Source organism: Nipponia nippon, unplaced genomic scaffold, assembly GCF_047370975.1.
Source record: "Nipponia nippon isolate SJK-2023a ecotype South Korea unplaced genomic scaffold, ASM4737097v1 scaffold_15, whole genome shotgun sequence".
NCBI lineage: Eukaryota > Metazoa > Chordata > Aves > Pelecaniformes > Threskiornithidae > Nipponia > Nipponia nippon.
In genome coordinates this window covers 5,130,683-5,153,702 of record NW_028262331.1, presented here as the reverse complement: position 1 = coordinate 5,153,702, position 23,020 = coordinate 5,130,683, and the positions used below count along the sequence as shown (strand labels likewise).

The 23,020-nt window shown below is 45.0% G+C and overlaps 1 protein-coding gene across 10 annotated transcripts in view; it reads right to left on the bottom strand.

Annotated features, from left to right (window-relative positions):
• CUX1 (cut like homeobox 1) overlaps positions 1 to 23,020 on the bottom strand; it is a 280,862-nt gene that overhangs the window by 11,459 nt on the left and 246,383 nt on the right. For 9 of the 10 annotated variants that reach the window (XM_087751486.1, XM_087751487.1, XM_087751488.1 and 6 more), the window contains one exon: positions 10,871 to 22,640. In XM_087751486.1, coding sequence (XP_087607612.1) covers positions 21,929 to 22,640 — 712 coding nt within the window. In that variant the 3' untranslated portion in view covers positions 10,871 to 21,928. Of the gene's footprint in view, positions 1 to 1,023; positions 1,091 to 1,573; positions 1,711 to 10,870; positions 22,641 to 23,020 lie in introns of those variants that run through there. The other variant, XM_087751495.1, reaches the window with a different exon arrangement.

Sequence of the window (23,020 nt, the reverse complement as noted above, 5' to 3'; positions counted from 1 at the left end):
TTCAGTCCCCAGGGAAGACTAATTGCATTATCTGGTGCAACCCGTGGCTGCCTTCCCACGACCCCAACCCTCGCAGTCCCTGCCAGACTCTCCCCCGTAGCTTCTGCAGCAGCCGTAGCCCTAACAAAAGACCCAGCGCCACAACCAGCCCCTCCATCCATGTACTCTTCTCTCCCCTTCCCCTCCTTGCAAAACAGTCACCCCCGTTTTGTACTTTCTCCTCTTTCAGCCACCCCAGCAAAGCAGGGGCTGCTCGCCCACAGCCATCGCCAGCTTGCCGTGCCCAGGAGCCCCATTTTGTGGGTGCCCCACATAGCTGCCCCCCGTGATGGGGCTCTGCAGGTGCCCAGGGGGCTGCAGCCATCCCTCCCCGCTCTGCCTTCCCGGCAGCAGGAGGCATCCACAGCCAAGGAGAAATATGTCCCCGAGGCCGTGACTCAACCGGCTGCACAGAGGAGCTATTCATAGCGCAGGATGGGTGGCTGCAGGTTGTTTGGCTTGGTGGGACTGTTGCTGTGATATTGTTTACTGTGTGTTTTCAAAACTTTTCAAAACAAAAAAGAACAAAAAAAAAGTAAAAAAGGAAAGGAAGTGGGTTTTCTTCTAGAGGAGCCAAGTGTCGTTATTTGTTTGATTCATTTTCTCCTGCAGACCTCTGCGCGGGAGCCAACGTAAAGGAAATGTTTAGCTCGCTGGCTCTGGAGGGGGTTTGGTGCGGAAAGAGCAGGAGTTAAAGCACAGGGTGTTTGGTTCAGCCTGGGTTCACCAGCTTGGCACGGAGTCAGGCCCGGCACGGGCCCGCTGCGCTGTCTCAGGAGCAGCCGGAGGACCAGCAAACTGCCAAGCATGGAAAACTCATCACTGACCCCAGTGAAGGACACGCTGAGCAGGTGATGTCTGTGCCTGCTTAGCAGCATTCTCATGCCGCCATGCCCGGAGATGACAACCCTGCCCATGGCACCGGATGGCACCCGTCAGCACCTTGGTGTGCAGCATGGCCCCAGCTTCGCGCCCGCCTCTCACCGTAAAACAGCGCCGTGGCCTCCTTGATGGGCTCAGGTATCTTCTCCAGGCTGGGGACGGCTGCACCCTGGGCAGCAGAGGCACAAGGGATTAAGCGTTTCCCACCCACCCGAAGGTGCCTGGTCAAAGCAAACCCCTTCTGGGTCCTGCTACCGCCCTGGCACCCACAGCCTCATGGGAAGCATTGCTGCCAAACAGGCACTCGGCAAGGATCAAGCCCGAGACAACACAGAGAGGCTGGCATTCAACCCTCACATCCCGTCATTTCCCCAGGAAGGAGAAGGGCTGGACAGTCCCTGGATGCCAACACCGCTACCCCTCCCACGCCAGCACCATCCCACTGCATGGGCACGATGCAACCCTCTGCTGGGCGAGTCGTGAGAAAGAAAGAAAAGAGAGGGGGGGGAAAAGAAGAAAAAAAAAAAGAAGAGGTAATAAAACAACCCTCATGCCTGCTGTTGGCCCCTCCATCAGTGACGGTCAACCCCCAGGGACATTTTGAGTGGTCCCTACCCACTGCCAGGAGCCGAGCGCTGTGAGTTGGGGTTACCTCAGCATCCGGGCGATGCATGGTCGACAGGGCCTGGATGGTGCTGAGGTCATGCTCCAGCTTGGCGATAAGCTCCTTCTGGCCAGCCAGCGTGGACACAGCCTCCGTCAGCTGGATCTGCAGCTCTGCACAGCGCACTGGAAAACAGAGCCACGGCCGTCAACCAGGGGTGGCCTAAAACCCCAAATTTTCCCAAGGGGATACCAGAAAGCTCAGAAACCCCCACCTGGAGCAGCAAAGCCAACTCACAGGCAGCAACCCCATTTTCCCCTTAATTCTGGGGGCAGCAGGAGGGACTACGCTGTGGGCAGCCATCCCCAGGCAGGACCAGCGCCATGTCCCAGTGCTGGAGGCAATGCGAGCAGGCAGCTGCTTGCACGGGCATGGCTGCTTCAAATGCATTGGTAAAATATTTTTAGTGCCCCAGGGGTACCTGGCAGCACCCTGGCTGGGCAGAGCGGGAGGACCTGGAGAGGGATAAGGGGAGCTGAGCTCACAAACCGATCCCCGGGTCTGGTCTGCACAGAAAAGGTGCGATGGAGGTGGGCTCCGGGCAGTACATCCCCAGCCGCGGGCACTGGGACAGGCACGCACGGCACAGACAGTGCCACAGGGGGTTGGAGCTGGGTGGGGAACATGTCCTAGGAGGGGCTCAGGTGAGACCAATCCTGCCCCAAGGTGCTGGGCAAGGCTGTGCAGCCACCAGCATCCCCGCTCAGCCAATTTTTGACAAACGAGCCCTCTTTCCAGTTGCCCCCCAGAGTAAAACCCACGCCCTTAACCACAACAGGCTGGAATGCTCCAGGAGCAAAACAAAAGCCTCTCATTCCCCTCGTATAACCCCAGCCCAAATGTGAAGCAATGGAGAGACAGGGCCAAAACGCAGCTACAGCGAGAGGCGCAGGACCAGCACCGCGGGGCAAGCTCCTCGCTTCGTTTGCAAATCCATCCCGAAACAGAGCATCAGCAAGCAGGAGCCCTGTCCTGCAGCAGAAATCTGCTCGTTTCACCTTTCTCCCTTGTTGCCAGCAATGCCTGGGCCTCTGCCTGGCTGAAAAAAAGCTCAGATCAAGGTGCAGACCCTGCGTTTTGCACCACCAGCCTCCCCGCCGCAGGGATGCAGGATACATCTCTGTGCCTGGATTTCCAGGTGGGTGAAAGCTCAGGTCCCAGCTGTTCCAGTTCCTCCCTGATAATTCCCGTGGTAATTATTCCCCTGAATTCCAGACGGCTGGAAGGCAAAAATCCTCATTTATCAACAGCCAGGGAGCAAGAAATGCAAAGGCTGCCTGGGAAGCAGCCGTGCTGGAGGAGAAGCGAGGGCAGACTGTTGCGCCTGGGGAGCCTCCTACCCTCTCTGAAGACTTCAGACAAGAGGTGCAAAGTGTGTGCAGCTCAATTCCAGCTCACCCAGTCCTGCTGGGCTGGGAGCTGCCCCATGCACCCCAAAACCGGCTGCAGAGGGGGTCCTTGCACAGGGCTCGATGCCCTGCAGAGCCTGGCCGGGAGGGCTGGACTCAGAGCAGCAGCGATGGGGGCTCAAATGAAATCATACCCAAAGCCAACGCTGCTTTCCCACGAAGCAGGGGCTTGGCCGGTGCAAATTTCCCCCTTTTTGTCAGAAATGCAATTCCTATGTTATTCGTAAGGCACCAAACCTGCCTGCAGGGAAAGGGAGGTGGCACATGCTTCAGACAGAACGCATGGATTTATTTTTTTCCCCTATTTGCATTTTCTAGGCCCCAAATAAAAGGCTCAGGAAAGAGCCAGGAGCAGCTGCGATAAAGGTGCAGTCCCACTGGAGGTCAGTGTTTCTCAAGAAAAGGAGAATTGCTGCCTGCTCCTGAAATATGGGTGGCCTGATGCAAAATATTTGCATTAACAAGATTTGGAAAGAAGAAAACCTCTTCCCTACGGTTAATTATTTAATTGCCTGTCTCTTTAAATTGCATTAAAATGTAATTGGGAAGCTATTACTAGCCAAACATGGGCTGTAGGGCCCAATTCTGCACAAGGCAGCCCTGAGGATCGTGCAAAGGGCCTGATGCTGCTGCCGGCGTGCCCGGGCTGCACCACGGCCACGGGCAGAGCGGAGGGCTGGCTGGAGCGGGACACGTTCCCTGCCTCCCACCCTGCCCAAAAAACCTCTGCAGAACTGAGCTGAAGACCTGAGCCCTGGATCCCAGCTCCCAAGTTTCTCTCTTTTTTTTTGCTTTTGAGTTACATGGACGGAGTTTTTCAGCTTGCTTAGGAGAAAAAAGGGTCACCAAAAAAACACATCTCCCAGTTTTAAAGAAAGCCATGTCCTTCCTCCCCTGGGTTTCACTGCCTCAGCATGGGCCGCTCTTCTACAAACCATCCATGAAAACAGAAAAGACCGGAACCATGCCTAACACTGAAAGCAACCAAAACGCACGGAGCTTCTCTCTCATCTCCCCTTCAGTCTCTCTTTTCACAGTTGTTTTTTGGTGTTTTTTTTTTTTTTTTTTAATCATAACTTTCTTTTTTTAAAGGGGCAGTGGCCACCTGCAAGCTCCCCACTTCTCTGCCAGCAACCCTTCACCTCCAGCAGCGGGCGGATGGCTCTCCCAGGAAGGCAGGTCGGTTCAAGCATTGAGAGCCAGCAAAAGAAAATCTGCCTTTGTCTTCTCTAAGCTGCTGTGCTGCAAAGCCCTCGCTCTGACCCTTCAGATGTGCAAATACCTCAAAAGCTGCGGAAGACGGAGAGGTACTGCAGAAGATAATGGGACAAAGAAGGTGAAGCCCTGGGGAAACTAGGATTTGAAACCATGTATCTTTAGCCTCAAACTCTGTAGTTCGTGACTTTTGAGGCAATGGAGAAACAGGCCTGACATTGCCATCACCTTATGGAGAAAAGCGATGAAATGCAGCAGCTGGGCAACTGAATGCCAGCAGAAGTCACCCACCCTCCCTGCCTGGTGCTGTACTGCGGTGCTGCTTGGCACAGGCAGGTCTGGTTTTTCCTTGCCAGTTCCACCTGATAGACAGAAAACAAGCAGCTGAGACTGGATGGTTACTGACAAATGCTTTCTGCTTTTCTGGGAGTCCTTGAGAAGGTGGGAGAGCAGATGGGAGCTGGACCAGGAGTTTTGCATGGGGCACTTGTGAAGTTCCTAGAGAGCAGTTGGCTGGGTGAACTCCCCTTCTTGATCAGGGTTTTCTTAATTCAAATTCCCCATGACATGGATCCTAAATCCCTGAGCTTTCCTCTGGCCTGGCTGGCCAATAACACATTGGTTACTAAAAAAAGTTTCTGTGGACAGGCTCCCAGGAGTCTGGCAGAAACCACCTGCAACAAAGACGGGGCAACGAGCAAGTCCCCAGTGCAACCACTGAACTTTGGCTGCCAACAGCTGAACTTGGGCTAGCACCTTAACACCACAGCCGGACCCTCCTGGGCTTGAAGAGAAGCACCTTTCAGGACAACAATCAGCCACAAGCCTCTTCCCACACACCCTATATGACTGACCAAATCTTCAAATCTTTTCTGTATCACTGAACACCTGGCCTGATGAAATGCGCCACGTGAGTGGGGAGGGGGATCAGGCCCCCTGCAAGGAACCAACCACTTTGCAAAAGACTGGTCATTCGTTAGGAAGAATAATATTGGTAAAGCTCTTGAACAGCATCATATCCTGCCCAAAACTGAATGAGTGATTAGAGCGAGCCTCTGCTCAGCGAGGACGCTGTAAAGAAGACATCTTCCCTGGGAAGTCTAAGCGTGCCTCCAACCCACTGCCTGAGGTGGCATTGCCAAGAGATGCATGTTTCTGAAAAAAATGTGAAGTGTCTGTGCGGACAGGCCATGTGGTGAGACACAAAGGTGTCCCACGCAGAGAGGAAACAAAACGGTCCTCAATTGAGAATAGAAGATTTAGATGAATCTCACACTTCTTTCATTGTGGGTAGCACCACCAGTCTTGCTCCAAAGCTGCAAGTCAAAATCCTTGTAGTGAATATCAAGGAAAAAAGTCCTGGAGCTCGAGGCTCCATGGGCACATTCGCGGGTAGCTCGGAGCCCAGCAGATGTAGGGGCTCATCAGGAGTGCCTGCGAGACAGCGAGCCCAGCACTGTCACGGAGCAACAGCAACTTTGACTCCTGTAACAAGCCCCAGCAATTGGACTCCCTTGGCAAATCATCCAAAATAAACAGCATCTGTTTTCACAGATGGAGAAAATTAAGACATACTAGCAACTTAGTTTGAAGTTATAAGGCCAGACATAAATAAATGAGAGGCAATCTTTCCGTAAGATGGTGGCTCGATTACTGAGGATACAGACAGATGAATAAATCACCTTGGGGTGAGATAGGCTGTAACTTGCTACACATCCACGAGACTGGAGTAACTGCTCATGTGTATCCTCTGAGCCCGGAGGAAATCAGAGGTAAGTGGTATTGCTGACGGGATCTGCAGGGTAGGAGCACACACATGGGCAGTTTCTGCAAATTAGCTGATGCTCTGCAAGTTCACACCCTGATTTGCCTTATGGTATCTTTTTAATCTGCCTCCATTACTGTCTGGCCTCCTTGAATTTACATAACTGTAAAAAAATAAGAAAGCAAGCAGAGAAGTGATGTGGCACGCTAGGAGCTTGCTTTGAAAAACTATCCTCTCAGAAGTCAACTGAAGTGCATTGGAACCCACTACTTCAAAGGTTTTAAGACTATTTTATTGACTGGAAGGAAGATGATGGTAAGATAACTAAATCTTGGAGTACCTTGACATGAAGGCTGAAAAACCCAGGCACAAAGCTGGAGACTCACTCAACACAAACACTGGTGTTGGAGCGCGCCAGGACGAGGAGCGGGAGCCAAAGGAAGAAGCAGGAAACCGGGTTTGCCACGGGTCCTTTGATTTTTCCACCTCGTTCACCTTTCCCCAGGTTGGGCCACTCCGGTTAATGACCATGTTGCTGTGGACAGTTACTTAAAAGTTGAAATGGTCATTCTTCCCCATGCAGAAATAAATGCTAAGGCTTTTTGGCATCTCTCTCCCATGAGCCTTTTCAAGCCAACAAAGTCTTACCTCCGGTTCTACCTGATGCCAGAGCACCCAGGCTTATACATAAACTAAGGCGCAATTTCAGGCTCTTGAAATACTTGGCATTTAGCTTTTAAGGAAGTCTGAAAAAGACAGTACTGTTATTGCCCAAAGTCCTGCTCCCCTTCCAGGAGAATCAAAGGGAGATGACTTGACTCCACACTTTGTAGCTGAAGGGATGAGTGAGACACTGTCCATAAGCTGCAGATTGAGTCCTGGATGAACCAGGTGATTTTCTCTGTCCTCTTTTTGGTCTATGAAGATGCCACGGAAGAAAGATCTGAGCCAAAATCCTTCCTGCAACAGGAAGGTTGTCAAAGGCCTTTCAGTGTTACACACCTCAATGGTTCTAGTTCTGTCTTGACCTTTACATAGAGTGGGACAGCATTTCTGCATGGTCCAGAGCTGCATGGAAGTCATTCAATCTGTCTTAACTTCATGCAAAGCCTTTTCCTTGGGGCCACCGTTGCTGTGAGCTGTCAACAGGCTGAGAAACAGGACAAGGCAGAAGGGAAAGATTTAACATTTCTTTTTGAGAGCCCTGTCTCTCAAATGTAGCAGAGTCCTCTGTGGTGCAAATTTGTTCAGAGGTAAAGGCTGAAGAGCAGGCTGTAGTGCAAAAACCCAGCTGAGCCATCTCCTGAGGTCCACCTCACCGCACATAAAGCAATGAAGAAACATCACCATCACCCAAAGGACGTATATTCTTCCAAGAATCTCCCCAGAATGAATATGATATTGGAGATCAAGTGCTCCAGAGATCCCACTAACACTACAGAAGTCACACAAGAACTGGGCTTTTGGGACATTTTAAATCAACCAGAGAGGGAGGAAAGGTCAGTCAGCTCCAAAAGCACCTCAGTAGACAAAATGCCTGGATTATGTTAGTCTGGGAATCGTCTCAGCCTGCACCTTTGCCTATGGGTAGCAATCAGGCTGCTTTTGTTTATCACCTCTGTACCTGCCACAAGATTATTCTCTGATCAGGCCTTCTGCAAGCTTTCTAAAAGGGCAAAAAAAGAAAGCAGATGATGAAAAGAAAGGAATGACAACATCTCTAAAAGCCATCTGCAACTCCTAGCACAATCTACCTAGTCTTTAGCCACAGTTACCAGCCCTGGAAAAGCTCCAAGAATGAAGTGATGAGGTTGCTCTAGAGACCCAGAGGCTGTAGGAGAAGACATCAAGAACCTTCAGTGACATCCTTCAGGGATGTATGCAGAAGATGTGCAGTCCTAGACGGCAAGGGCTGGGACTGGCACCAGCGAAGGCAGCAAGAACAACCCTTCTCATTTTTACTTATGTGTGCTGTTAAAAAGACAAGAAAAAATAGGGACAGTAGAAAGCAGATCACATCCAACACCCTGAGGACAAAATTTGAGACTTCATCTGCCCAAGTGACAAAGGGTTGGGAGAACAGGGAAAAGACCTCTTCACCCTAGCTGCCATGCTCATGACAAAACATGAGCATCCTTCCTTGAATCTCCTGCAGCCCTTGTCGTCACGGCCCTTAGATACATCTGTGAAAGCGGCCTTGGGGAAGAGCAAACTGAGCTACCAAACTTCAGCGAGATGAGTGCCCGCCCTACAGCAGTTCACTCAGCTCCCGGGACTTCTCTGCCGGCAGAGGAGGTGCAGGCAAGATTTCTGCTCCCTCCCCTCCTTTTCCCCCTTTCTTTTCATGATGAATCTGGAATTTTGAGGGCCTGCCAGGAAGGAAAGGTTTGAAGGATTTCTCCTTCCCTTTCCTCCTGGCCCAGCCACTCCAAAATAAACAGCCCCCAGCAAAGAAACACAGTACCGCTTAAATTCTCCCTGTAAGGACAGAGATTTCATAGACGAACGGATTATTTCCAAGGGTACTAAGATAATTACATGGGTAACTAGGAAGAGTTCAAGAAAACAGTTTGAATTTTCTTATCAGTTTCCCATAGCTTGGAGCAAAAAGAAAATAAAACGCTCTACTGTAATCAAATCATGTTTTCTGAATCCCTCTGTTGGCAAGTACACAATTTCTTCACCACTTCCATTAAAACAGAAATACTTAGAAGAAAATGATAGCATTTTGAAATGGAAAGAAGTGGGGCCCAAAAGCACCACGCCAGCTGCTCACAGTATGTTCTTACCTGGAGGGGACACGATGCCATATAAAAAACCACCCCCCTCCCCACTGAGAGACAAACTACCTCTCACCGCCTATGGGGCAGGAGCAGGCCCATGGCCAGTACCTGTGGCACTGAGGTGCTCACCTGGTGCTATCTTATTCCTGCACCTAAGGATGCAACAAACAAGGATTTCCCCCATTAACTCAGCAAATGCCTGTAATATTTCCTATGCAAAACCCCACCCTTGCTACAGCATCTAACTCCAAAAGCAGCTATTTACCAGCAGAAACAGTGGTGAGATACAGGTATGCCCCAGTGCTGACCAGTAAGGGTCTACGGGAACACACAGCACACACTTCTCCTCCTGAAAAGGAGATTTTTGACACCCTTTTGAAGGGCTACCAATAAAGCTATCACGGAAGATCCAACTGTCTCCATGGAAGACCGTAAGTATCTGCTCCTGACTTCTGAGATGCACCCTTGTGGTTTTGGTTGCCTTCCTAGCTTCCCAAAAATAAAGTTTTGGAGATTTAGGCTTGAGAAGACAGTCCGGGTTTACCCTCAATGCATGTTTCTGAGCTATAATGAACCCTCTCCAGCTTCTTCTGTACCAGGCCTGTGCTTTCACAAGTATAATGCATCTTTTGCTTACGACCAGGTGTGTGATTTTAGTAGTTACCACCATACCTAAAGAAAAGGGCAGGTTATAAATATACAAATTAACCAACCTGAGTCATAACACTTTAAAAGTGTAGATGTTTAGTATCAAGCTTAAAATGATTAGGGTCAAATTATACAAGATAATGCCATTGATAGCAACCAACAGTTTAACCAGTCATTAAATAGTAGGAGGGAAAAAATAGTGTTAAACCTGGAACCTTTACATCACATGAACAACGTGTTACAGATGTTTCAAAAGCAGAAAACACATTTATAAATGAAATGAAGGCATTAAATAGCATTTTCAATACATCTTGAAGAGCATCCCACCCACTCCCGCAGAACTAATCAAAGCTAAAGACGGCCAAGACACACATTGACCACAAGCACTGACTTGGGTGAAGTGCCACGCTGCACCAGGCTGCCCGAGCCCGACACCAGCTGGACGGGTCCCAGCCATGGCTGGAAGGGAGGGAACGCGCTGGGAAAGCCCAGCCCGACTCCCTGCTCTCCAGGACAGCCAGCTAGGCTTTCCGAGACAGAACGACAGCACATTTTCAGCCTGGCCCTCCAAAACTCCTCATGCCATGCTCAACATACCCTCATCAACATGAAGCAGCCTACAAGGAGGCACACAACACACAAGCTTACAGCCTGGTAAGATATGTACTTGCAGGAGATGATGTAAATAAACGTAGGTCCCTCAAAATAACCTCCAAGTCACGATTCCAAACCCAGCCATGAGCACGCCAGGTGAAACAGCAGCGCGCAGGCAAGCACACACACGCACACACGCTCTACCTGAAAGCCCACAGAATCCAAGCTAGAGCTTTATTCGACTCGTTTTTAATATATAATTCCACTGATGGATTAAAACATCTGTTCCTTACCAAACTTAAAATTCTGGACTCTGTAAACACTGAGTATATTTATAGGAACAACATCTTGTAAGGCACTAGAAGAGGAATTTATCTTTATATAAAGTATTTGTAAAAATAAACACTGAGTCAAGTATCTGGCAAAATTATTTTACATTTTCATTTTTGAATGTAAAGCACTTCTGACCTCAGACATCTTTAATCTGATTTTTTTAAATTAGCTAGTATATCATTATGGTGCTCAGAACAATCCCCCTTGCAGTCTCAGACCCAAAATACATCTTTTTCTGTCCATGAAGCCAGGTGTCTGCCTCCCGCTGACTGCAGCAGGAATCGCCACACTCGAATTTCACTGGAAAAAGGACACAGTTTGGAAATCTTAACACTTCAGTATTTAAGGTATTGAAAACACTTCCCCCTCCCCCTCAAAACTGATACACAAAAAGTAAATTTTCCTCCCCTGGTTAAACACAAATCCCCACCAAACCCAGCCCCTTCATTCCCCGGGCCATCACCGAAACAGAGCCACCAATGTAAATGTTTGCTGCTTGGACTCAGGTCTCACCTTAATAAAGACAGCCCACACGTAATTGTGTTTGTATAAAAGATATTTACTTCAATTATCACACCTAGGGTGCTAGTGAATAATAATAATAATAATACATCGTGTGAGTTTCATACAGTGATATTGCTTCTCCATATCATATAGGGACCGTTGTACAGTGCTGAGAACAAACATTATATGGCTAACCAAACAAAGACGGAAGAAACAATGCCATTCTGCTGACGGAGGGAGCGCTGCCCTGCTACTGCCAGCCATATAAACTCTTACTTTTATGTTTAAACAAATACCAAGAAAGAAAATGTTACAAAAGATGAGTCACAGCAACACAATGTGGGCTTCTCAAAGCTACTTGTACAAAAAAATGACACTTTTTTTTTGGTCAATTGGGTCTTTGTGAGGATCTTTTTTTTTTTTTTTTAAATCTGTGATTGTGAATATAACAAACAAGCTCTAAAAACATCTAAGACTTAGTGCGTTACAGAAAAAATATAAAATACTGCTAAAAATGTAAGACACCACAATACACTGGGGTAAAAACTGAGCTTATTATTAAAAAAAAAAAAAAAAAAAAGTTCTCAGGAAAAAGTACACCACTTTCTGTTTGAGTTCATCTTGTGCTGTGTTAGTAGTCGGGGCATTTCAAAGGTCTGCCCATTATCATGGCAAGTAGTTATTGCACAAATGCAAAGAGTTAATTTTTTAATAAAAAAAAATGAAAAGGGATATGAGGGAAACAATTAAAAAAAAACAACAACAAAAAAGAACATTTCCCCCCCCAGCCAGCCTCCATCTGCTTTGGAATTAACGTCCAAATTCGTACGTTTGACATTCTCGCAGCATTTCCAGCGAGTGGGGCGCACGGTGCCCGCTTCCGGAAAAGGAACGGTAGAAAATGCTTTCCAACACAGAAATGCATAGAGTATTCTGACAGGAACAACCTTTTTTGTTTTGCAGAGGTTATCCAATAGTTACCATAGGGCTTTTTTTTGTTTTTCTTCTTTCAGACTATGCCAGAAGGAATGAACCTCACCTGGGAAATTCATCTGATGGTTTTTAGTGGGACACCCTCGAAAGGCAAAGTGCAAATTTGCTTCCAAATCCACAGAAGTGGTGATGTGCCCTGCAACTAGCTCAGCACCTTCCATCTTTGCCCACTGTAAGGTTTTATGGCGGGGCTGGCTGGATCAGTGCTGACCGGAGGCCCTTTGCATCGTCCCTCGTGCAGACACATGCTCCCCTGCGACGAGCAGGGGGAATTTCTAACGCAATGGTTTTCAGTTTGGCTTATGCAGCGTTTCTCTCGCTCGCTCACCAAGTGCTACCTAGCCAGGGAAAGCCTGTCTGAACGTGTTTTGACACTGCAAGAAAACTAAACGACTCCTCCGTGACAAAAGATCAATTCACAACGTGTATTTCCAGAGTTCACACCAGGAAAAGTTGCTGCTGCACAAGGTGATTTTTTTTCTTTTTTCTTTTTTTTTTTTTTTTTTACCTTGACCAACTTTGAATAAGAAGAAATCGGCTCTGAATTCAGAAATTCAAACATATGCCAACAAAGATGAACATCACAGGAAACCAGTCTCTCATTTTAAATTAACACTCTTGAGTAATCGCAACGTACTTTGACAAAGGGGCACTGCATCTTCATGAAATTCTCAGTAGAGGCTCTAGGAGGCTAAGGGTATTTTCTCTCTCCGTATATTTTAAGTCTCTTCTCTCACAACTGAGGCTCCTTATTCTCAGTCCTAAATTATTTTAAAACTATTTAAATAATATTATTTATTAGGCATTTAGATAAAATACTTTTTTTTTAAAAAAATGATTGCTCTAGAAAACACAACAGGGGCACAACGATATGGATACTACGACGAGCCGACACCACCCCGCTCCATCACTAGGACAGCCCAAACTTTCTCCAACGTCCATTTAGGGGATATGTATACTCCTGTTGTGTTTATATCAAACAAAAACAAACCTCAAAAAAGAAACTGTTAAAATTAATCTCATAAATAGGAAATATTAGATTACTTTCCTAATTACAAACCACCTTTGTGTATTTCACCTTATGATGCTGTAGAGAGAGCAAGCTTGAAAAAATAACACACAAGCGCTGGTAAGGGCTGAGGATGCCGGTGGGTGAAAGCCTGTTCTTTACAAACCCAAATTTAGATTGGAATGACTTTACAGTGCCTCGCCATCCAGAGACGGTACAGCTCTGGGCACGGACATGAAGACAGCATGTATTACTAATGGCACGGAAGGACACGGCTGCAGTTAGCGATGGCTGAAGTCCACGAGTGTTTTGTGAATGCTGACAGACCTACGAGTACGCCGGGTGAGACTGAGCCTTACGAGCATTAACGCTGCTGGGCGATGGTGGACTTTCTAACCCGATACCCCACCGTGCTGCTGGAGCCAACCCAGAGGGATTCTGTTTTTTTTTTTTTCCCCAGGAACCTGAATTCTCCTAAACTAGAGCTCACGCTCGCCTGCGTTTGGTGCCTGGGACACGAACCTCCGAACGCAGAACGAGAGTTTCTATTGCACAAAGACGAACGCACAGTGTTTGAAGTGCTCGTTAGCAAAGGGGTAACTCATGTCGGGCCACTGAAACGCTCCTCGATCGGCGTCTTCTTTCCCCCACCCAAACGAAAAGCGGCTGTGAATGCTGCAATCTAGATCACTGTGCTTTAGATTATTCTCCATGAAGAGATTAGGAAATAAGGCACATCATAGCTTTCCAAGTATAGAAAGTTTGTTAAATAGTAAATTTTAGGAAAGTAGCAAAACCTAAAAACTTAATGGGAAATGCGGTAACATACAGGATTTTGATGACGTGCCTACTGAATGAAAATAAAATAATTTCAAGCTAAACTAAAATCTTTCCCCCACAGAAAAAAAACTCATCCATGATCACCATCTCTCTAGAGGAGGCGAGAAGGAAATGGAAGCCCTGATCAAAACAAAAGAAAAGTAGGATACAGATGTGACCTTGCTTATTCCCCGCACGCCTCCTTCACAAACTAGATGCTCAAGTACTCCCTGTATAGCCTGTACTAGCATCCAGAGGTAACTAGGTACTTTGGAAACACTTTTAAAGCTAGTAATAATTTACCCACATATAAATAATACATCAAAATAGCACTAAGGGTCTAATGTAAGCTAACAAAAGCCAGACATGTCTGATTGAAAGACTGATTGTAGAGAATATTTTTTGTAGTTACTTGGAGATAGGACTGTACTTCAGAGCAAGTCAAGTGCCAAGTTTTATTTCTTCTCTTGAAAACACAGACACTCGCCTTCTGAGAGGAGCTGCATAACAGAGAATTTCTGTCTCATTCCTAAGAATACTTGAATTTTCAGCTTAGGGAGAGCAAGAATGAACCGCGTGCTTTAATTAGATACTTGGCTTAATTTACTGATCAGCTGTTTTTGCGATTGTTTTAAATACGTTGCAAATGTCTTTACTGTTCACCTTCCTGCTGTACATAGATAGAGAAAAGTATACTTTACATGTGCAAATACCTGGCATACTGACTGCCTGCAAGCCGTACAGACCAACTGTTACAGGATGGTGCAGATGAGGCTTGACCCTTCATTTCAAATTACTTGGCTTTTGCACATCTCAGACCCTTGGAATTATTTTTATGTATTCTGAACGTGATCTTGCCCCTCCTCGTTAGCTGAACTGCGTATCTCAAACAATCTGATCTCTCAGATGGCTAATCCCCTCTTTACAACAGGGAACTTATCTGACAAGTGGGAAAATGGCATCCTCTACGCCTTAAAATACATATTGGTTTTAAGCCCTCACTCACCTACACCCCAAATGATTTCAGGAATTTGGCTGTAGCAATTCTACTGCACCATTAAGACCAAGCACGTAAATACGACATACACAGAGGGGCTTTTCCATACTGGGATCATGTACATATACACATTTAACAACTCCTAAAAATGCATATTAATTACCCGCATAGACAGAAGAGGATAACGCAATATAACGCCGTTATTCTTGTTATCAATAGAGACATTGCGCTGTCATGAACATTACCATGGAATTACACAGTAACTATGCAAAAAGCAGGTATGTCACCATAACAGCAGGAAATGCCTGGCACGACTCTCCGTTTCCAAGGACCTTTGGATGAAGGTTGTACTACGTAGTACAAGTATCTCTAAAATTAAAACAAAAAGTCAAAGACACGACGTCATGGGGACTTTAGGCATCTAACTTCTGCTGTACTGTTTCCTGCACTATTTTGTTACGGTTAAGAATTCAGTCATTCTCTACACTTGGCTGTTTCAAAAATACAAAGAAACTGAAATGATACTATGAAACCAACAGTTTTAATAATAAGAAATCTACAGAACTGTGGCAAAAATCTACTAACATCACTGTGAGTAAAGCAAGCTTGAAAAATGGCAGCAATTGTCCTTTGTAGAATAGTTGGACAAGGAAAAATACAATAATCTTACTCATTTTTTAAAAGGAGGCATTTCCTTTTAATGCACTTTAGTGCCAGAATATGTTTGTGAATAGCAATGAAAATCAAGCCCGGGAATCGGATCAAGTTCTTTTCCATTCACAAAATAGTTGTAGAAAAGCAGACTTCATAGACAGCCAAGGACTTTGGGTTTGACACGGAGTGCCCAGGTTTCGGGAAAAGCAGGTGTGATGCCTCCGTCAGCCCTTGGATGTACCAGAGGATGTCGGCGAGGAGGCCCACTAATAAAAGTTCAATGAACAACCTTCTTCAACTGCAAAATGACCATACAACTAATAATTTATATTAAATATGCCACAGTACCACTTGGCTGGGGGGGAAATCATCCCTGAGGAGCGAGATGGCACCACTTACCTATTTTTAAGGCTTTTTGAAAAAACTTAAGTGCACAGGCCTAACGCTAACCTTCTCCAAAAGGATAAATTTCACCTTCAGAGCATAAAAACTTATTATCCTTGCATATTAACAGGGTAGGGTATAGCACATGACCTGGTCATGTAGGACAAATCAGTCCCTAGGCATAGCATAAAGGGTTTTTCTTGCTATAAAGTTCATTATTAACTATATTTTATACATGGCATAGTCAATAGATCCCATAAAAGAGATGGGGAGGAAAGAACAAATTGGTGAAATAATATTTCTACATTTTAGAGCTCAAATACATATGTGAAGGAGACAGGGACAACTAAGCTACTTTTCAAACTGAGACATTTGAGCCACAAAAGAAATACAGATCTCGTGCTTTCCATGCCAGTGATTCTCCTTGCAATTTAAAACTATCCGGCAAGATTTTAAACTGCTGGGAAAAAAAAAAAAAAAAAAAAGTCTTTTGTTTGTACAGAATTTTAAAATTATCTATTTTTTTTAAAAAATAAGTTGATTGTATATGCAACACAAAGGAAGAAAATGCTGATGTTCAAACAGTGGGGCAACAGAAGGTGCAAGGGGAAAGTAGCAGGCCAACATAACTGAACACTGCTTTGCAGCTGTTTTATCTGTGTGAGTTAAATTTAGGAATATGAGGCTATAAGCAGCTTGTCTCATCAGGGCCAAAGCTGCCACTCACTCACAGGAAAGACTTGATTTGGTTTTAGTGAACGTTAAATCTGGCCCCCACCTAAGAACTAACTTCTCCTCCTACGTTTCTGATAGTCTTCAAGAAACACTCACAGCTAGGCTGTACACAGTGGCTTTAAGACAGAGAATATCCTAGGATACGTACACTGGGTGAAGAAGAAAGAAGAGATCGTTTAAGAAACTCACTTGTTAGAAAGAGACACAGATGAAGCAAAAACAGTGCCCTCCATCTGCATGTTCAAATGTCACTGCTTTACTTTTGGTCTGCAACACATTGCTAAGATTACTGATCTCTTTGCAACCTTGCTAAAGGCACTAGTCCAGATTACTGCGACATTTCAGTTTAAATAAACTATTTTGGATTTAAGTGCAAAGAAGTGTCCAAAACCAATTACTTTTTTTCATGTATTCTCATAATTTATATATGGTCAAAATGTTTGGGTTTGGTTTTTGTTGTTGTTGGGTTTTTTTTTTTCCTGTTTCTAAGCTGCCCTCTTTTTGCCAGGAGCATTTTTATTTCATTTAAGTTTTAAGAACACTCAAAATTAATAATTTTAAGATGGAAAATGACAGACTTCTGACTGCAACTGTGCTAGTGGGGACTGCAATCACTGTTAGCATTTTCCATTATTTCATTACATTATTTTGTCAGATTTCCCTCAATCCTATTTTATGTAAATTTACCAGCTTTGTAGTTCGAGTTACCACCAGAACGATGCACTTCTCTAACTTACTATGTTTCCCATTAAAGGACGGAAAAATAGCAACTTCTAAGTAATTGGATCAGAGAATATTGCATAGAATCCTGTCATGTTCACGAACCCCCTTCTCTACACCATTCCCATATGAACAAGTTACATAAAAATAATGCAAAGATCTTTCACCTAATGAGAAAGGCACATACATTTTTTTCTTTTCACTGCAAGACAGCTCTTTCCTGTTACAGCAAGGAGTTTATTACTAAAGGACTCACAAATTCACGATATGGCCAGAGTGCACTGATACAGGTTCCCTTAAGGAGTGGCTCTATTTATAGGCGTTTTACAGATGAACAAATAAAATGGTCAAATTTTATGGCATCAACAGCAATTGTAATTAAATGCATTTCTGCCAATAAACATGTGCAATTTTGTTGTCTGGAATTGTATCCTCAAAAATGGAAGCGTATCAACAATCATATTGTACGACCCCTCTGCCAAGGGATACTCTTCTCTTGCTTTTAGCAAAGTATTACACTTTTTTCCTTCCTAACCATCGAGAGAAAAATCCACAATTTTAACTGCAGTATATAAAGGTATTTCTGTTAAAATAGCCTGGGCCTTTCATCCACAGCTTTAGTAAGAGCATGGAACTGGAAACAGAAAGAGAAAATAAAAATGCTTTTAAAGAACCTCAGGAAAACACAGATTCTGGCATTAGAGATTTTCTGAAAACTACCTGTGCTTTTAGCCGTCAGGAAAAGAAATGCCATCAGCGAGGGCTGTTGCCACGCTCTGCGCTCTACAAAACGACTGCCCCGCGAGACGAGCCCCCCGTCACACGTGCGTAAGCAACGCCTTTTCCCTTCCCGCGTCATCAGTGACCCAAGAGGGTGCAAAGCCACCGTGCTACCCTGGCATTTCTTCTCCTCCGATTTTTTATCCTTTTCTTTTAATTAAGTAAGAAAAGTTATTCCAATACACATTTTCCTAAAAGCATTACTTTCAAATGCTGCACTAGATCAGAAATATAGCTAAAATCTTTCAGTGTTGCTGAAGTTCAGTCTCCAAACCGGGGAGGTCTCTGCCAGTTTGGAAAGCCAGTAGGTAACTCATCTCCAACAAGAGAATCTCAGCAGTAGTTCAAGCTAATCCATTTTACTTTCCACTGAAACAGAAAAGCAGCTGTGACCTTGGCTAAAAATCGGGAACAAACAGCTGGGAACATCTCTTAAACTCTACGAGCTCCATCTGAGGGCGTTCGTCTGCCCGTGCCCTTCAATAAGGTGGTCACTAAGGAACCCAGAGCGACTCCCGGCAGGATGGCCCGGGTCACCCCCACAGCATCTCAGCAGGCTAATCCGCATTCAACGCAGATCATTAAATATGAAACAACGAAAGGAGCTAAGCCATTAATAAAGTGCCAAAAATATAGGAAATACTGACAGCATTTTATTTGATTAATTTTATAATAGATACCAATGACAACCCTTGGCAGGATGGAGTGACTTCTGACTTATGACTGCTGTCTTTATCCAGCGAAATTACATGAGTCAAATGTAATAATGGAGCTTAGAATTAACAGTTAGTGTTATAAAAGAAAGATTTCCTCTAGGGCAAGCTACAGATATGCTTTTTAAAAATCATTACAGCATTAAAAACCGGGCAGACGCTAAAGAATCCTAACGAACTAGTGGAAACCTGAAAAGCAAAAAAAAAAACCACCAGAAAAAAAAAAAGATATAAGTTTCAAGGCACTTACGTATTGCTTATTAAGAAGAGAGATTGACCTTAAGTGCTGCATTTGCGTTCAACCTGTGAATACAATTCTGCTGTCGTATAATGCAGCAAGAGCTCTCAGTAAGCATCATGGAATGCAATCATATAGACACAGGCACAAGAACAGTTTGGGGAATATTAATTAAAAAAAAATAAATCATCAAACAGAAAAAAACCTCACTATGGAGAAAGCTGAGAGTAACCACTTGACTGCATCAAGCACCTGGAACTCAAATCAGCAGACAAGGACAGTAGAAACAGACTGGCAAGTGTATTGCCTAAAATTCAATTAAAAATAACCCAACCTGAACCAAACAACAACAAAGAAAAAAAAAAAAAGAACGTAAGAAAATATCTGCGTCTTCTAGTCAGAAGTTTTGCTTCTTGGCTGAAGACGCATCTTGTTATGACTTGTGTTAAGGTATGTGTATTTTTACCAGGACGTGCATTTATCGATGGAGCTGTGCTTTGTAAGTCAAACCAGGACACTGTACAGATACAGAGAGGTACCACTTTGCTTCACCATGTTATTTCCCTCGCTGGCCGTTCCCGCGGACTAACTGCACTCCAGATAAGAAGCCGTAACCGCTTCCAGCACGTGCTGTCACATACTGGTGTCTGTTATTACAAATTGTCTCCTCAGCTCATCACAGAATGGGGCAGTTGCTCTCTCCGTTTCTCCATTTTAGTTGTGCATCACAAGTCCCCAATTACCCAAGGAGGAATCCTGAAACAGCTAGCAGTAAAAATAGGAAATAAATCCCTGCCTTTCAGCCTCCTAGAGCCTTCTTTTCTTAATCATGAACAGGATTGGTTTTAGTGTACTGATTCTTAATTTGTGAAAACTTGCGCTAAGTGCTGCTGTTGCATGTTAAGAGACTGTAAATGAAATACATAAGTTCTAAAACATCATGCAAGAAATGTGGTTTCACATCTTACAGTCAAAAATCCTACTAATGAATTAATACAAGCACACTGAGGTGTAATATTGGGAACATACCTTTAAAGTCGGAACTCCTCTCCCCATCCCTCCCTCCCCGAAAATCAGAAAAGTAATATTAATTAAACTTAAGAAGTAATGAATGCACCATTAAAGTGTCATCAAAAAGATGCTGACCTAAGACAAAAGTTCAATGATACACAATACGGTCAAAAAGTCTTCAATCAATAATATACAGTATGACAACTACATCTCGTAAATTATACCCAATACTGCCGGCAGTCTATCCCTCTAAAGAATATTTGCCCCCTTTCATCCCTTCCTAACAATCAGATAATAAAATACAGCACCTATAAATAAGCAAAAAAAAATTATATATATATATATTTATATATATATATATATTCCGAAATCATCTATTGTTAGTTTTAAAGATATGGCAATAAAGGAGTCTAAATTAGCAAACTTGTAGAAGCCATAACTGATAAAACAGCTTATTGAAAAAAGGTGGCAGTAATGCACTCTATGTGTGCACAAGTACGTAAGAAAATACACAGACGTATAAAATTGCACGCACACACTCACGCACACACATCCTTCCACACACCTCTATGCTCACGCATATACATATAGACAACAGGAGGAGTTAGAGACAAGTTAGAATTTGATTTGTACTTTGATCAGCCCTAACCTGTGCATAAAATAATGGAAAAAGGCTGTATTTCTGCAGGGCAGAATGGTATAGACTGGGACTCGAGAGCATGAATGTTTTGGTTTGGAGTCTGGGCTATTTCCGTCCAGGTAAGAGCCCGTCTGGTCATTGCCATGTACTCTTTTTTCCACGCAAAAATAAACTTCCCACAACTAAAACGTATCTAAAATCAGTGCTTGTGGTGGGAAGAGAGTCAGTAAATGGCCACCAACAGCAGGAAAAGTTCTCTATCTGAGGCAGCTCCAGTCCCCTTAGTGGTGTGTGACAGCAATCGTACACGTGAACTACACTTTAATCGATTTCAGGTAAGCTGAGTATTTCGGGTTACGGAATACGTCTCCGAAGTAGCAGGCTGAAATGTTACTGGCCAACATTTTTTGAGCGATCTGTTTTTACTGAAAAGAAATTCTGTACACTACGAACCAAGTGAAATGATCAAGTACATGCTGTTTCTAAGTTGTCTCCTAAACCTCCTAGATATGAGGTCTGATCAGCGTGCTCTGTGGTTAGAGGTTAAAAAGCAGATTATAAAATACCTAGATTCAGATTTTTTTTTTGTCCTGATTTGGCCTAAAATGGAGTGTATTAAACAAATTCTGGTCTGCAAAAGACCAGAATCAGTTAAAGCTATGAAACAATGTGCACTACGTGTCAATATTCTATTTCACTTACAAGAAAACACTAAGTCAGCTACCACAAATTAAGATATTTTCCTGATGTGACTTTTTTTTTTGTTTTGTTAAAAAATATGTGGAGTAAATGTGTTTTTTTTTTTTAATTCAAAGTTTCAAACAACAAGATTCTTTTCTTTTCTTGAAAATATGTAGGAATCCAAACTAGTGTGTTTAGAGTCGGTTGACTGTGCAATCTCTTAGTGGCAACTGAACAGCTACAAAAAACTTTCTTTTTTTTTTCTTTTTTTTTTTGAAAAATCTCCCCTTTTTTCCTGGTTTAAGAAGATAATAGTGTATTATCGCTCTGTAGCCATTAGATGGCAGATAAAAAGCCCCCTTTTAATATGTGGGTTTGATTTTTTTTTTTCTTTTTTCTGTTTTTCTTTTTTTAAAGCCCACACCAAAGAGGAGGGCACAAGGCAAAGCTGTATGAGTTATTCCAGAAATTGTGGAAATCACTTAGGGCAATAATAAAAACACTTCAGGGTACAAAAAAGCTTGACTACACATTTCAGTTTTCTTCCTCGAAAACACAAACATAAATTGGGCTTAACGCTCCTTTTTGTTTTCTATATGCACCTTGGCCTATGGCGTTTTTGCCCTGTGGCCCGCAGGGCGGTTAAGTGCGCAACACAATAAAACCAGTAGAGGTCCAGTTTCACTTCCCAGCTCTCCCGAGTTGGGCGAGTTTAATCTCAAAACTCCCACTCGACGGCCTCTTCTCGACTCGCGGCCTTCTCCAAGCGGTGGATGATGTTGTTCAAGTTTGCCGCTTTCTTTTTCCTCAAGGAGCTGTCTCGCGTGTTCCTGGAGCTCGCTGCCTCGGAGAAGCCAAACAAGCTCTGAAGAGAGTTGGCTTTCTGTGAGCCTGTGGCCGGCGTCGAGCTCGTACTTGGCACACTGGAGATTTTCTCTGAACTTTCTTTTGACTTGTAGGAGCTCTCCCCTGTAAGGACTGAGGTGGAGGCAGCTGAGGTAGAGGCATCCCCTTCCGTGGCAGAGTTTGGCAGTGTCTCCAGACCTTCTCCCGGGCGCTGTGATGCCGGCGGAGAGCTCTGGCGCGGTGCTCTGAGCCTGCCCTCGTCGTCGGTGTCCTCCAGGCTCTCGGCCTGGAACGGCTCCGCTTTCTCCGAAGACCTGGCGCCTTGCAGTGCCTCTTCCCCCGCTTCGAAAGCCGACTCCGCTGGCCCTCCCTGAGACTTTGTGGTTGCATTGCTGTACTCATCCGCCTCCGGGCCACTCGGCTTTCCTTCAGGTGGGCCTTCTGCGTCCACGCCATCGCAGCTGTCTCCCTCGGAGCTGTGAGCGGCCCTGCTGCTTCTGGCGGAAGGAGAGTCGCTCGACCCAGCCTGGCTCTGGCTCCCGGCTTGAATCTCCTCGATGAACAGCTCCCGGCGGATGCGAGACCTAGGAGACAGAGGAGAGGGATGGTGAGTCTGCCGCGGGTCACTCAGAGCCACCCTGCTCCACCAAATACACCATTCAAAACGCCCTTTCGTAAGACGCCATTTTGCCTTGGCTACAGGACAGCTGCACCAAGCCGGGTCAGCAGAAGCGCTCACACCCTCAAACCCAAAGGATTGACTCAAAAGGCATTTGGAAGAATGTGAGATATTGTCAAGATGCTCTTAATTTCACTTTCCCCGGCCACATGCCCGCTGCGAAGCCTGCTGTGCTAGAAGGGACGCAGGCTGCAAACCCCAGACCGCCCTGGGGCTCCTCCATGGCGCAGTGGGAGGGCAGGCGGGCGCAACCGGGATTTTGAGCAGATAAGCCATTTCTGTAAC